The sequence below is a fragment of the Opisthocomus hoazin genome, unplaced genomic scaffold (assembly GCF_030867145.1).
Source record: "Opisthocomus hoazin isolate bOpiHoa1 unplaced genomic scaffold, bOpiHoa1.hap1 HAP1_SCAFFOLD_42, whole genome shotgun sequence".
NCBI lineage: Eukaryota > Metazoa > Chordata > Aves > Opisthocomiformes > Opisthocomidae > Opisthocomus > Opisthocomus hoazin.
Genome location: NW_027448984.1, coordinates 2,214,629 through 2,225,742, shown reverse-complemented (window position 1 = coordinate 2,225,742; position 11,114 = coordinate 2,214,629). Strand labels below are relative to the sequence as shown.

The following is an 11,114-nucleotide window of genomic DNA, read 5'->3' as shown; positions in this document are numbered from 1 at the left end:
CGTCGCCCCCCGGATCGGAACCCCCCGGAAGGTTTAATTGCTGTTTCGCCCCGACGCCGCTAATGAGGCGATTACATTAATTACGGCGGCTGAAGGCGGGGAGGGCGGCGGGGGCTGTCGGCCCCGGGGGGTGAAGGGGGGGGTTTAGGGTTGGGGGGGTCCCCCCAGCTCCCTCCCGTCGCCCCCTTTTCTCGCCGTTCCCATCCGCGTTGCCATGGGAACCACGCGGTTGCCAGGGAGGAGCCCGGGAGCGCCCACGCACCCCACAAACCCCCGGAACCGCGGGCGGCCGGGGCTCGGCGTCGCCCCACGGCTGTGGCCCTGCCCCACGGCTGAGCATCGCCCCACGGCCGTGGTCCTCAGCCCCGTGGTTCCATCCCAGCCCCACGGCTCAGCATCGCCCCACAGCCCTGGTCCCCAGCCCCGTGGTTCCATCCCAGCCCCACGGCTGAGCATCGCCCCACAGCCGTGGTCCTCAGCCCCGTGGTTCCATCCCAGCCCCATGGCTCAGCATCGCCCCACTGCCATGTCCCAGCCCCACAGCTGAGCATCACCCCACGGCTGTGGTCCCCAGCCCCGTGGTTCCATCCCAGCCCCATGGTTCCATCTCAGCCCCACAGCTGAGCATCGCTCCATGGCCATGGTCCCCAGCCCCAAAGTTCCATCCCAGCCCCACGGCTAGGCATCGCCCCACAGCCATGGTCCCCAGCCCCGTGGTTCCATCCCAATCTCGTGGTTCCATCCCAGCCCCATGGCTGAGCATCACCCCACAGCCGTGGTCCCCAACCCCATGGTTCCATCCCAGCCCCACGGCTAGGCATCGCCCACAGCTGTGGTCCCCAGCCCCGTGGTTCCATCCCAACCTCATGGTTCCATCCCAGCTCCACAGCTCAGCATCGCCCACGGCCGTGGTCCCCAACCCTATGGTTCCATCCCAGCCCCGTGGTTCCATCCCAGCTCCATGGCTGAGCATCACCCCACGGCCACGTCCTCAGCCCCTTGGTTCCATCCCAGCCCCACGGCTCATCATTGCCCCACAGCTGTGGTCCTCAGCCCCGTGGTTCCATCCCAACCTCATGGTTCCATCCCAGCTCCACAGCTCAGCATCGCCCCACGGCCGTGGTCCCCAGCCCTATGGTTCCATCCCAGCCCCATGCCTCAGCATCGCCCCACAGCCATGTCCCTGCCCCACAGCTGATCATCACCCCACGGACACGTCCCCAGCCCCGTGGTTCCATCCCAGCCCCACGGCTGAGCGTCACCCCACAGCCGAACCCCAGCCCCACAGCGCTGAGCCCGCTCTCGCCCCCAGGTGGGAGCCGGCGGGATGGCAGCGCGGCGGGCGGCGCTGGTGGCCGCGCTGCTGCTGGCCGAGCCCTGCGCCCCCGAGGCGGCGGCCGAGGCCAACGGGACGTGCCAGGGCTCCAACCGGTGCCAGCCCGGCGTCCTGCTGCCCGTCTGGCAGCCCGACAACCCCTCCTTCGGCGACAAGGCCGCCCGTGCCATCGTCTACTTCGTGGCCATGATGTACATGTTCCTGGGCGTCTCCATCATTGCCGACCGCTTCATGGCCTCCATCGAGGTCATCACCTCCAAGGAGAAGGAGATCACCATCACCAAGGCCAATGGGGAGACCAGCATCGGCACCGTCCGCATCTGGAACGAGACGGTCTCCAACCTCACCCTGATGGCCCTGGGTTCCTCGGCCCCTGAGATCCTCCTCTCCGTCATCGAGGTCTGCGGCCACAACTTCCAAGCGGGCGAGCTGGGGCCCGGCACCATCGTGGGCAGTGCGGCCTTCAACATGTTCGTGGTCATCGCCGTCTGTGTCTACGTCATCCCCAGCGGCGAGAGCCGGAAGATCAAACACCTGCGGGTCTTCTTCGTCACGGCCTCCTGGAGCATCTTCGCCTACATCTGGCTCTACCTGATCCTGGCCGTCATCTCCCCCGGCGTGGTGCAGGTCTGGGAAGCCCTCCTCACCCTTGTCTTCTTCCCCGTCTGCGTGGTCTTCGCCTGGGCCGCCGACAAGCGGCTCCTCTTCTACAAGTACGTCTACAAGCGCTACCGCGCCGACCCCCGCAGCGGCATCATCATCGGCACCGAGGGCGAGCTCCCCAAGGGCATCGAGATGGACGGCGGCTTCCCGCCTCCCGAGCGGCGCGAGGCCGAAGGCTCCGGCCTCACCGCCTCACCCGCCCTGCCTGCCCCGACACCTGAGGAGAAGGAACTGGACGAGAGCCGCCGGGAAGTCATCCAGATCTTGAAGGACCTCAAGCAGAAGCACCCCGAGAAGGAGCTGGAGCAGCTGGTGGAGATGGCCAACTACTATGCCCTGCTCCACCAGCAGAAGAGCCGAGCCTTCTACCGCATCCAGGCCACCCGGATGATGACCGGCGCGGGCAACATCCTCAAGAAGCATGTGGCCGAGTTCTCCAAGAGATCCTCCACCCTCCTGGAAGTGCCCTCGGACGCCGAGGAGGAGACCTGCAGCCGCATCTTCTTCGAACCTTGCCTCTACCACTGCCTGGAGAACTGTGGCTCGGTGACACTCTCGGTGGCTTGCCAGCACGGTGCCGAAGCCAACCACACCTTCTACGTGGACTACAAGACGGAGGACGGCTCGGCCAAGGCGGGCTCCGACTACGAGTACAGCGAGGGGACGCTGATCTTCAAGCCGGGGGAGACCCAGAAGGAGCTGAAGATCGGCATCATCGACGACGACATCTTCGAGGAGGACGAGCACTTCTTTGTCCGCCTCCTCAACCTCCGGGTGGGCGACGCTGAGGGCATGTTCGAGACCGACTCGGCCGAGCACCCCAAGGGCCGGCTGGTGGCCCCCTTGGTGGCCACCGTCACCATCCTGGACGACGACCACGCCGGGATCTTCACCTTCCAGGACCGGCTGCTGCACGTCAGCGAGTGCCAGGGGACGGTGGAGGTGAAGGTGGTCCGCAGCTCGGGCGCCCGCGGCACCGTCCTGCTGCCGTACCGCACCGTGGAGGGCACGGCCCGCGGCGGTGGGGTCCACTACGAGGACGCCTGCGGGGAGCTGGAGTTCAGGAACGACGAGACCGCGTGAGAGGCTGCGGGCATGGTGGCAGGGGGGACACAAGCGGGGGATGCTGGGAGCCGCCCTGCGTCACCCTGGGGACACCGGGACGGGCGGCGCGGTGCGTGGCTCACTGGGGTGGGCGCACGGCGTGTGCATGCGCGGCCTGTGGACGCTCGGCCCCGGCACTCTGCTTGGAGGGGTTGGTGGGGGGGTGGGAGGTGGGTGAATGGATGGATGGAGAGATGGAGAGATGGACGGTCGGTTGGTTGCAGAGATGGATGGATGGATGGATGGATGGATGGAGAGGTGGATGGAGAGGTGGATGGATGGATGGATGGATGGATGGATGGATGGATGGATGGAGAGGTGGATGGAGAGGTGGATGGATGGATGGATGGATGGATGGATGGATGGATGGATGGATGGATGGTTGAGAGGTGGGTGGATGGATGGTTGGATGGTTGGAGAGGTGGGTGAATGGATGGTTGGATGGATGGTTGGGTGGATAGTTAGGTGGATGGTTGGGTGGTTGGAGAGGTGGCTGGCTGGCTGGATGATTGGTTGGATGGATGGTTGGTTGGTTGGAGAGGTGACTGGATGGATGGATCATTGGTTAGTTTGAGAGGTGGATGGATGGTTGGGTGGATGGATGGTTGGGTGGATGGATGGGTGGATGGATGGGTGGATGGATGGACGGATGGATGGATGGATGGATGGATGGATCGGTGGTTGGATTGATAGATCGGTGGATGGTTGCAGAGATGGATGGATGGATGGATGGATGGATGGATGAATGGATGGATGGATGGATGGATAGATGAATGCTTAGAGAGATGGAAGGATGGATGGATGGATGGATGGATGGATGGATGGATGGATGGATGGTGGGTTGCAGAGATGATGGACAGATGGGTGAATGGGTGTGTGGACAGAGAGGGCTCTGGCTGGCCGTCACCACCCCGTGCCGAGGACACCCCACTCCCACAGGGACCAGCCCCTCCGCGTAGGACCCGTGGGGCAGAAGGGGGATGGACATGGCCTGCGTGGCCGACTCCGGCCCCCCTCGCCCCCGGGGCATCGCGGGTCCCCCTGGGCGCGGTGGTGACGTTGACGGTGGCAATGATGGCGCCGTGTGCCCCCCCCCCCCCCCCATCCTCAGGAAGACTCTGCAGGTGAAGATCGTGGACGACGAGGAGTATGAGAAGAAGGACAACTTCTTCATCGAGCTGGGGCAGCCGCGCTGGCTCAAACGGGGCATCTCGGGTATGGGCGGGGCCGGGCAGGGCTGGGCCGGGGGTCTCGGTGGGCAAAGCCCCGGTGCCATCTCACCACCTTCCTCTCCCTCTCTCCGCAGCCCTGCTGCTCACCCAAGGTAGGAGCCTTCCTCGCCCTTCTCCTCGTCCTCGGATCCTGCCGTCCCCGTGTCCTGCGCCACGTCCCCGTGCTGCGTGCCCGTGACCATGCCATGTGCCCACGCCGTGTCCCTGTGTTGTGTCTCCATGGTGTGTCCCCACGCCGTGTCCCCACGCCCAAGCCATGTCCCCATGACCAAGCCATGTTCCCATGCCACGTCTCCATGCTCATACCATGACTCCATGGCCCATGGTGTGTCCCCATGTCATATCGCCATGACCCGCGTTAAGTCCCCATGCCATGTCCCCATGCCCAAGCCATGTCCCCATTCCATGTCTCCATGCCCATGTCTCCATGCCCATGCCGTGTCTCCATGCCCCATGTTGTGTCCCCGTGGTGTGTCCCCATGCCATGTCCCTACACCTCACGCCGTGTCCCCATGTCATGTCCCCATGACCCACGCCATGTCCCCAAGCCACATCTCTGTGCCCATGCCGTGTCTCCATGCCCCACGTTGTGTCCCCGTTCCATGTCCCAGTGCTGTGTCCCCATTCCATGTCTTCACGCCCCATGCGATGTCTCCATGCCCCATGTTGTGTCCCCATGCCATGTCTCCCCATGACTGTGCTGCGTCCCCATGACCATGCTATGTCCCCATGCCCCGTGTCACCGTGCCATGTCCCCATACCCACGCAGTGTCCCCACGCCATGTCCCCACGCGGTGTCCCTGCAGCAGACGGTGACCGGAAGCTCTCTGCGGAGGAGGAGGAGGCTCGGCGCATCGCCGAGATGGGCAAACCCATACTGGGCGAGAACTGCAAACTGGAGATCATCATCGAGGAGTCCTATGACTTCAAGGTGGCTGGCGGGGACACAGGGGGCTGGGGGACACGGCGGGCGGGGGGACACGGGGACAGGACCCGGTGCGTCCTCACCCCCCCCATCCCCGCAGAACACGGTGGACAAGCTGATCAAGAAGACCAACCTGGCCATGGTGATTGGGACACACTCCTGGCGGGAGCAGTTCCTGGAAGCCATCACCGTCAGTGCAGGTGGGACCCCTGTTCCCCATCCCCTGGGGACAGATGGCCACAGGGATGCTCAGCCGTGGGGACGTGGTCCTGGGGACCTGCTGCCCTGGGGACAGATGGCCATGGGGATGCTCAGCGTGGGGACGTGGTCCTGGGGACCTGGTCCTGGGGACCCGCTGCCTTGGGGACAGATGGCCATGGGGATGCTCAGCCATGGGGAAGTGGTCCTGGGGACACTCAAGCCTATGACCACACACCCTGAGGCCACCACCCTTGGACCAGGCACCCTGGGGACAAGTACCATGGGACCAGGGACCTGGGGCCACCGCTGTGGGGACAAGCACCTTTGGGACACCACCCTGGGAACACCACCCTGGGTACAATCATCTTGGGGACACCACCATTGGACCAAGCTCCCTGGGGCCACCACTCTGGGGACAAGCACCCTTGGACTATGCATGCTGGGGCCACCATCCTGGGGCCACCACCCCTGGACCATGCACCCTGGGGCCAGTCACCTTGAGGCCACCACCCTTGGACCACGCACCCTGTGGCCACCACCCTTGGACCACGCACCTTGGGGCCACCACCCTGGGGCCAATCATTCTGGGGACAATCACCTTGAGGCCACCACCCTGGGGACACCATGACAGGACCACACACCCTGGGGCCACCAGCCTGGGGACAATCACCTTGAGTCCACCACCCTTGGACCATGCACCTTGGGGCCACCATGCTGGGGCCACCACCCTTTAACCATGCACCCTGGGGCCACTACCCTTGGACCACGCACCCTGAGGCCACCACCCTGGGGACAATCACCTTGAGGCCACCACCCTTGGACCATGAACCTTGGGGTCACCACCCTTGGACCATGCACCCTGGGGACACCATCCTGGGGCCAGGCACCCTGGGGACAATCACCTTGAGGCCACCACGCTTGGACCATGCACCCTGGGGCCACCACCCTTGGACCATGCACCCTGGGGCCACCACCATGGGGCCAGGCAGCTCCATGGCCACGTCCCTGCCGGGCTGACGCTGACCTTCCTCAGCAGGCGAGGAGGAGGAGGAAGAGGACGGGCGGGAGGAGCGGCTGCCCTCCTGCTTCGACTACGTGATGCACTTCCTGACGGTCTTCTGGAAGGTCCTCTTCGCCTGCGTGCCCCCCACCGAGTACTGCAACGGCTGGGCTTGCTTCGGTGTCTCCATCCTCCTCATCGGCGTCCTCACCGCCCTCATCGGCGACCTGGCCGCCCACTTCGGCTGCACCGTCGGCCTCAAGGACTCCGTCAACGCCGTCGTCTTCGTGGCCCTCGGCACCTCCATCCCTGGTGCGGGAGAGGGACGGGGAGGGATGGAGGGATGGGGAGAGGGGTCAGAGGGATGGAGGGATGGAGGGATGGGGAGATGGGGTGGAGGGATGGAGGGATGGAGAGATGGGGAGATGGGGCGGAGGGATGGAGGGATGGAGAGATGGGGAGATGGGGACAGGAGATGGAGGGATGGAGAGATGGGGAGATGGGGACAGGGGATGGAGGGATGGAGGGGTGGAGAGATGGGGAGATGGAGGGATGGGAAGAGGGGACGGAGGGATGGAGGGACTGGGAGGGGAGAGGGGATGGGGGGATGGAGGGATGGAGGGAGAGGGGATGGAGGGATGGGGAGAGGGGATGGGGAGAGGGGTGGAAGGATGAGGAGGGGCAACGGGATGATGGGGAGAGGGGATGGAGGGATGGGAAAAGGGGACCGGGGAGAGGGGATGGAGGGATGGGGAGGGGAGAGAGGGTGGAAGGATTGGGAGGGGGTGCAGGGTGATGAGGAGAGGGGATGGAGGGATGGTAGGATGGGGAGGGGACAGAGGGATGGGGCGAGGAGAGGGGAGAGGGGATGGAGAGATGGAGGGATGGAGGGATGGAGAGAGGGGACAGGGAGAGGGGGTGGAGGGATGGGGTGAGGGATGGAGAGAGGGGATGGAGAGATGGGGATGGAGGGATGGGGCGAGGGGGAGAGGGAATGGAGGGATAGAGGGACGTAGGATTGGAGTGATGGGGAGAGGGGATGGAGGGATGGAGGGATGAGGAGAGGGGACAGGGAGAGGGGGTGGAGGGACGGGGAGGGGAGAGGGGAGAGGGGATGGAGGGATGGGGAGAGGGGATGGAGGGATGGAGAGGAGCGAGGGGATGGGGGATGCTGGGGAGAGCGTGGTGGGGCAGTGGGGAGAGGGGAGGGGGCACAGAACGATGGGGACAGGGGACAGGGGAGGGGGCGATGGGGCCATGGTGGGAGCTGTGGGTGCTGGGGCGGGACGTGGGGTCCCCAGGGGCCCGTTCCCATGGCACCTCTTTCTGCTCCTGTCCCCTTGTTCCCACACGGCTGCGTCCCCCTGCCCACCCACCCCCACCTCCCACGTCCCCGTGCCCACCCTGCATCCCCATGTCCCCCCCGTGTCCGTGTCCCTGTGTCTGTGACCACTCCGGTGTTCCCATGTCCACACATCCCCATGTCCCTGTGTCCCCGTGCCCACCACACGTCCCCATGTTCCCATGCCCCTGTGTCTCCGTGTCCTGGTGTCCCTGTGCCCACCCCATGTCCCCATGTCCACACATCCTCATGTCCCCATGCCCCATGCCCACCCCATGTGCCCATGTCCCCACATCCCCATGCCCACCCCGTGTCCCCGTGCCCACCCCACGTCCCCACTTCCCCACGTCCCCACATCCCCACGTCCCCATGTCCCTGTGTCCATGCCACATCCCCGTGTCCCCACGTCCGTGACCACCCCGTGTCCCCATGCCCACCCCACGTCCCCATGTCCTCGTGTCCATGCCACATCCCCATGTCCCCGTGCACGTGACCACCCCGTTGTCCCCGCGTCCCCGCAGACACCTTCGCCAGCAAGGTGGCCGCGCTGCAGGACCAGTGCGCAGACGCCTCCATCGGCAACGTGACGGGCTCCAACGCCGTCAACGTCTTCCTGGGGCTTGGTGTCGCCTGGTCCGTGGCCGCCATTTACTGGGCGGCGCAGGGCCGGGACTTCGAGGTGCAGACGGGGACCTTGGCCTTCTCCGTCACCCTCTTCACCATCTTCGCCTTCGTCTGCATCAGCGTCCTCATGTACCGCCGCCGGCCCCACATCGGGGGCGAGCTGGGGGGGCCCCGCACCCCCAAACTCCTCACTGCTGGCCTATTCCTCGGCCTCTGGCTCCTCTACATCCTCTTCGCCAGTCTGGAAGCCTACTGCCACATCAAGGGCTTCTGAGGGGGGATGGGGACAGGGACGGGGACTGCCCGGCATTACCCTACGGCCAGGTTGGGAGGGGTTCGTGGCGACCTGGGTGGGGGGTGCGTCCCCATGGGGTCCACGTGCCTGTGGGTCCGTGGGGTCCTTCTGCCATCCCCATGGTCCCAAGGGTCCCCATGGCCCTGTAGGGTCCTCCTGCCATCCCCATGGTCCCAAGGGTCCCCATGGCCCCATAGGGTCCTCCTGGCATCTCCATATCCCCTTGGGGGTCCTCCTGCCATCCCCATGGTCCCAAGGGTCCCCATGGTCCCAAGGGTTCCCATGGCCCTGTAGGGTCCTCCTGCCATCCCTATGGCCCCTTGGGGTCCTCCTGGCATCCCCATGGTCCCTTGGGTTCCTCCTGGCATCTCCATATCCCCTTGGGGGTCCTCCTGCCATCCCCATGGCCCCTTGGGGTCCCCATGTCCCCCTGGGTTCCTGCTGCCACCCCAGTGACTCCTTGGGGTCCTCCTGCCATCTCCGTGTACCCAGAAGGTCCCCATGACCTCAGCAGTCCTCCTGCCATTCCCATGGCCCTTTGGAGTCCTTCTGGCATCTCCATATCCCCCTGGGGGGTCTTCCTGCCATCCCCATGGCCCCTCAGGGTCGTCCTGATCTCTCCATGTCCCCAGGGGTCCTCATGGCCACTTGAGGTCCTCCTGCCAACCCGTTGGCCCCTTGGGGTCCTCCTGGCATCTCCATGTCCTCAGAAGGTCCTCATGTCCCCCTGGGGTCATTCGGCCATCCCCATGTCCCCAAGAATCCCTATGGCTCCTTGGGGTCTTCCTAGCATGCCCATGTCCCCTTGGGGTTCTCCTGGCACCCCCATGGCTCCAGAAGGTCCCCATGTCTGCCTGGGGTCCTCCTGCCAATTCCATGGCTCCAAGGATCCTCCTGCCATCACCATGTCCCCAAGAGTCCCCATGGCCCCTTGGGGTCATCCTCCAACCCCCACATTCCCAGATGGTCCCCATGGCCTCTTGGGTTCTCCTGGTGTCCCCATGTCTCCTTGGGGGTCTTCCTACCACCCCCATGTCCTCTTGGGGTCCTCATGTCCCCTCCAGAGCCCCCAGGTCACCCCATGTCCCCTTGGGGTCCTCCTGCCAATCCCATGTCTCCGAGGGTCCCTGTGTCCCCTTGGGGTCCTCCTGCCACCCCCACGTGCCCTTGGGGTCCCCACATCCCCCCGGGGTCCCCCTGCCACCCTCACATCCCCGGGGGTCCCTGTGTCCCCTTGGGAGCCCCTGCATCCCCCCGTGTCCCCTGTCACGGGGAGGCCCACGTGTGTGCCAGCCACGGCCGCTGCCCTGCCACCTCCCCTGGGGACCCCGGGGACCCTGTGGCCACCTCAGGGACCCCCGCCCCCCACCCCACTGCCCTCCCTGGACCCCCAGCCCTGGGGCCATTTCTTACCGCCAGCGTTTTATAAAGCCACACCGGGGGGGCCTGGTTTGAACCCCGGTTTCGTAGAGGCGTGGGGGGGGGGGTGGGGGGACGGGACATGCGGGGTGGGGGGATGCGAGCAGGGGGACGCGCGGGGGGCTGTCGCTGTCGGTGTGGGTGCCGGCCCCAAAGAAACACTCGGTAAACGGTCAGGTCTGCCAGTGTCTGTGCCTGCGCCGTGGACCCATGGACACGCAAAGCCATGGCATCCATAGCATCACAATCCCATGGACCTACAACATCTCTGGCACCTATGGACCCACCACGTCCATGGCACCCCTAGCATCCTTGGCTCCCATGGCACCCCAACCCCATGGACCCATGGCACCCACGGACCCACGGCATCCATGGAAGCTGTGGCACCAGGACCCTGGCCCAGCCCCTGTCTCCCCACACCTCTGGCAGCCCGAGAGCTGCCATGGAACTGCTGCCCGGCGTCACCACACTTGGGCACCTCCAGAGCTCCGGCATCACCGCACAGCCAGGTGGGAGGGGTTCAGGGGCCACCCGAGGGGCTGAGTCCCCATGGGGTCCATGTGTCTGTGGGTCCATGGGGTCCATCTGCCATCGCCATGGCCCCTTGGGGTCCTCCTGCCATCCCCATGGCCCTTTGGGTTCTTCATGTCCCCCTGAGTTCCTGCTGCCACCCAGTGACTCCTTGGGGTCCTGCTGCCATCCCCGTGTACCCAGAAGGTCCCCATGACCTCAGGGGTCCTCCTGACCTCTCCATGTCCCCAAGGGTCCTCATGACCACTTGAGGTCCTCCTGCCAATCCGTTGGCCCCTTGGGTTCCTCCTGGCATCTCCATATCCCATTGGGGGTCTTCCTGCCATCCCCATGGCTTCCTGGGGTCCCCATGTACCCCTGGGTTCCTTCTGCCACCCCAGTGACTCCTTGGGGTCTTCCTGCCATCCCCATGGCCCCTTGGGGTCCTCCTGGCATCTCCATA

General features: G+C 65.4%; 1 protein-coding gene across 3 annotated transcripts; it reads left to right on the top strand.

The window, feature by feature from the left end:
- Window positions 1–229: 229 nt before the first annotated feature.
- Window positions 230–10,224, top strand: SLC8A2 (solute carrier family 8 member A2). Of its 3 annotated transcripts, none has more exons than XM_075412330.1 (7): window positions 230–3,078; window positions 4,215–4,318; window positions 4,410–4,427; window positions 5,145–5,266; window positions 5,361–5,460; window positions 6,495–6,773; window positions 8,325–10,224. In XM_075412330.1, the coding sequence occupies exons 1-7, from the start codon at window positions 1,328–1,330 to the stop codon at window positions 8,699–8,701; spliced, it is 2,751 nt and encodes a 916-aa protein (XP_075268445.1). In that variant the 5' UTR covers window positions 230–1,327; the 3' UTR covers window positions 8,702–10,224. The 3 variants fall into 3 exon arrangements, with proteins under 3 accessions (XP_075268445.1, XP_075268443.1, XP_075268444.1); XM_075412328.1 differs by having other exon boundaries at window positions 231–3,078; window positions 5,142–5,266; XM_075412329.1 differs by having other exon boundaries at window positions 232–3,078; window positions 5,142–5,266; window positions 6,498–6,773.
- The last annotated feature ends 890 nt before the right edge of the window (window positions 10,225–11,114 follow it).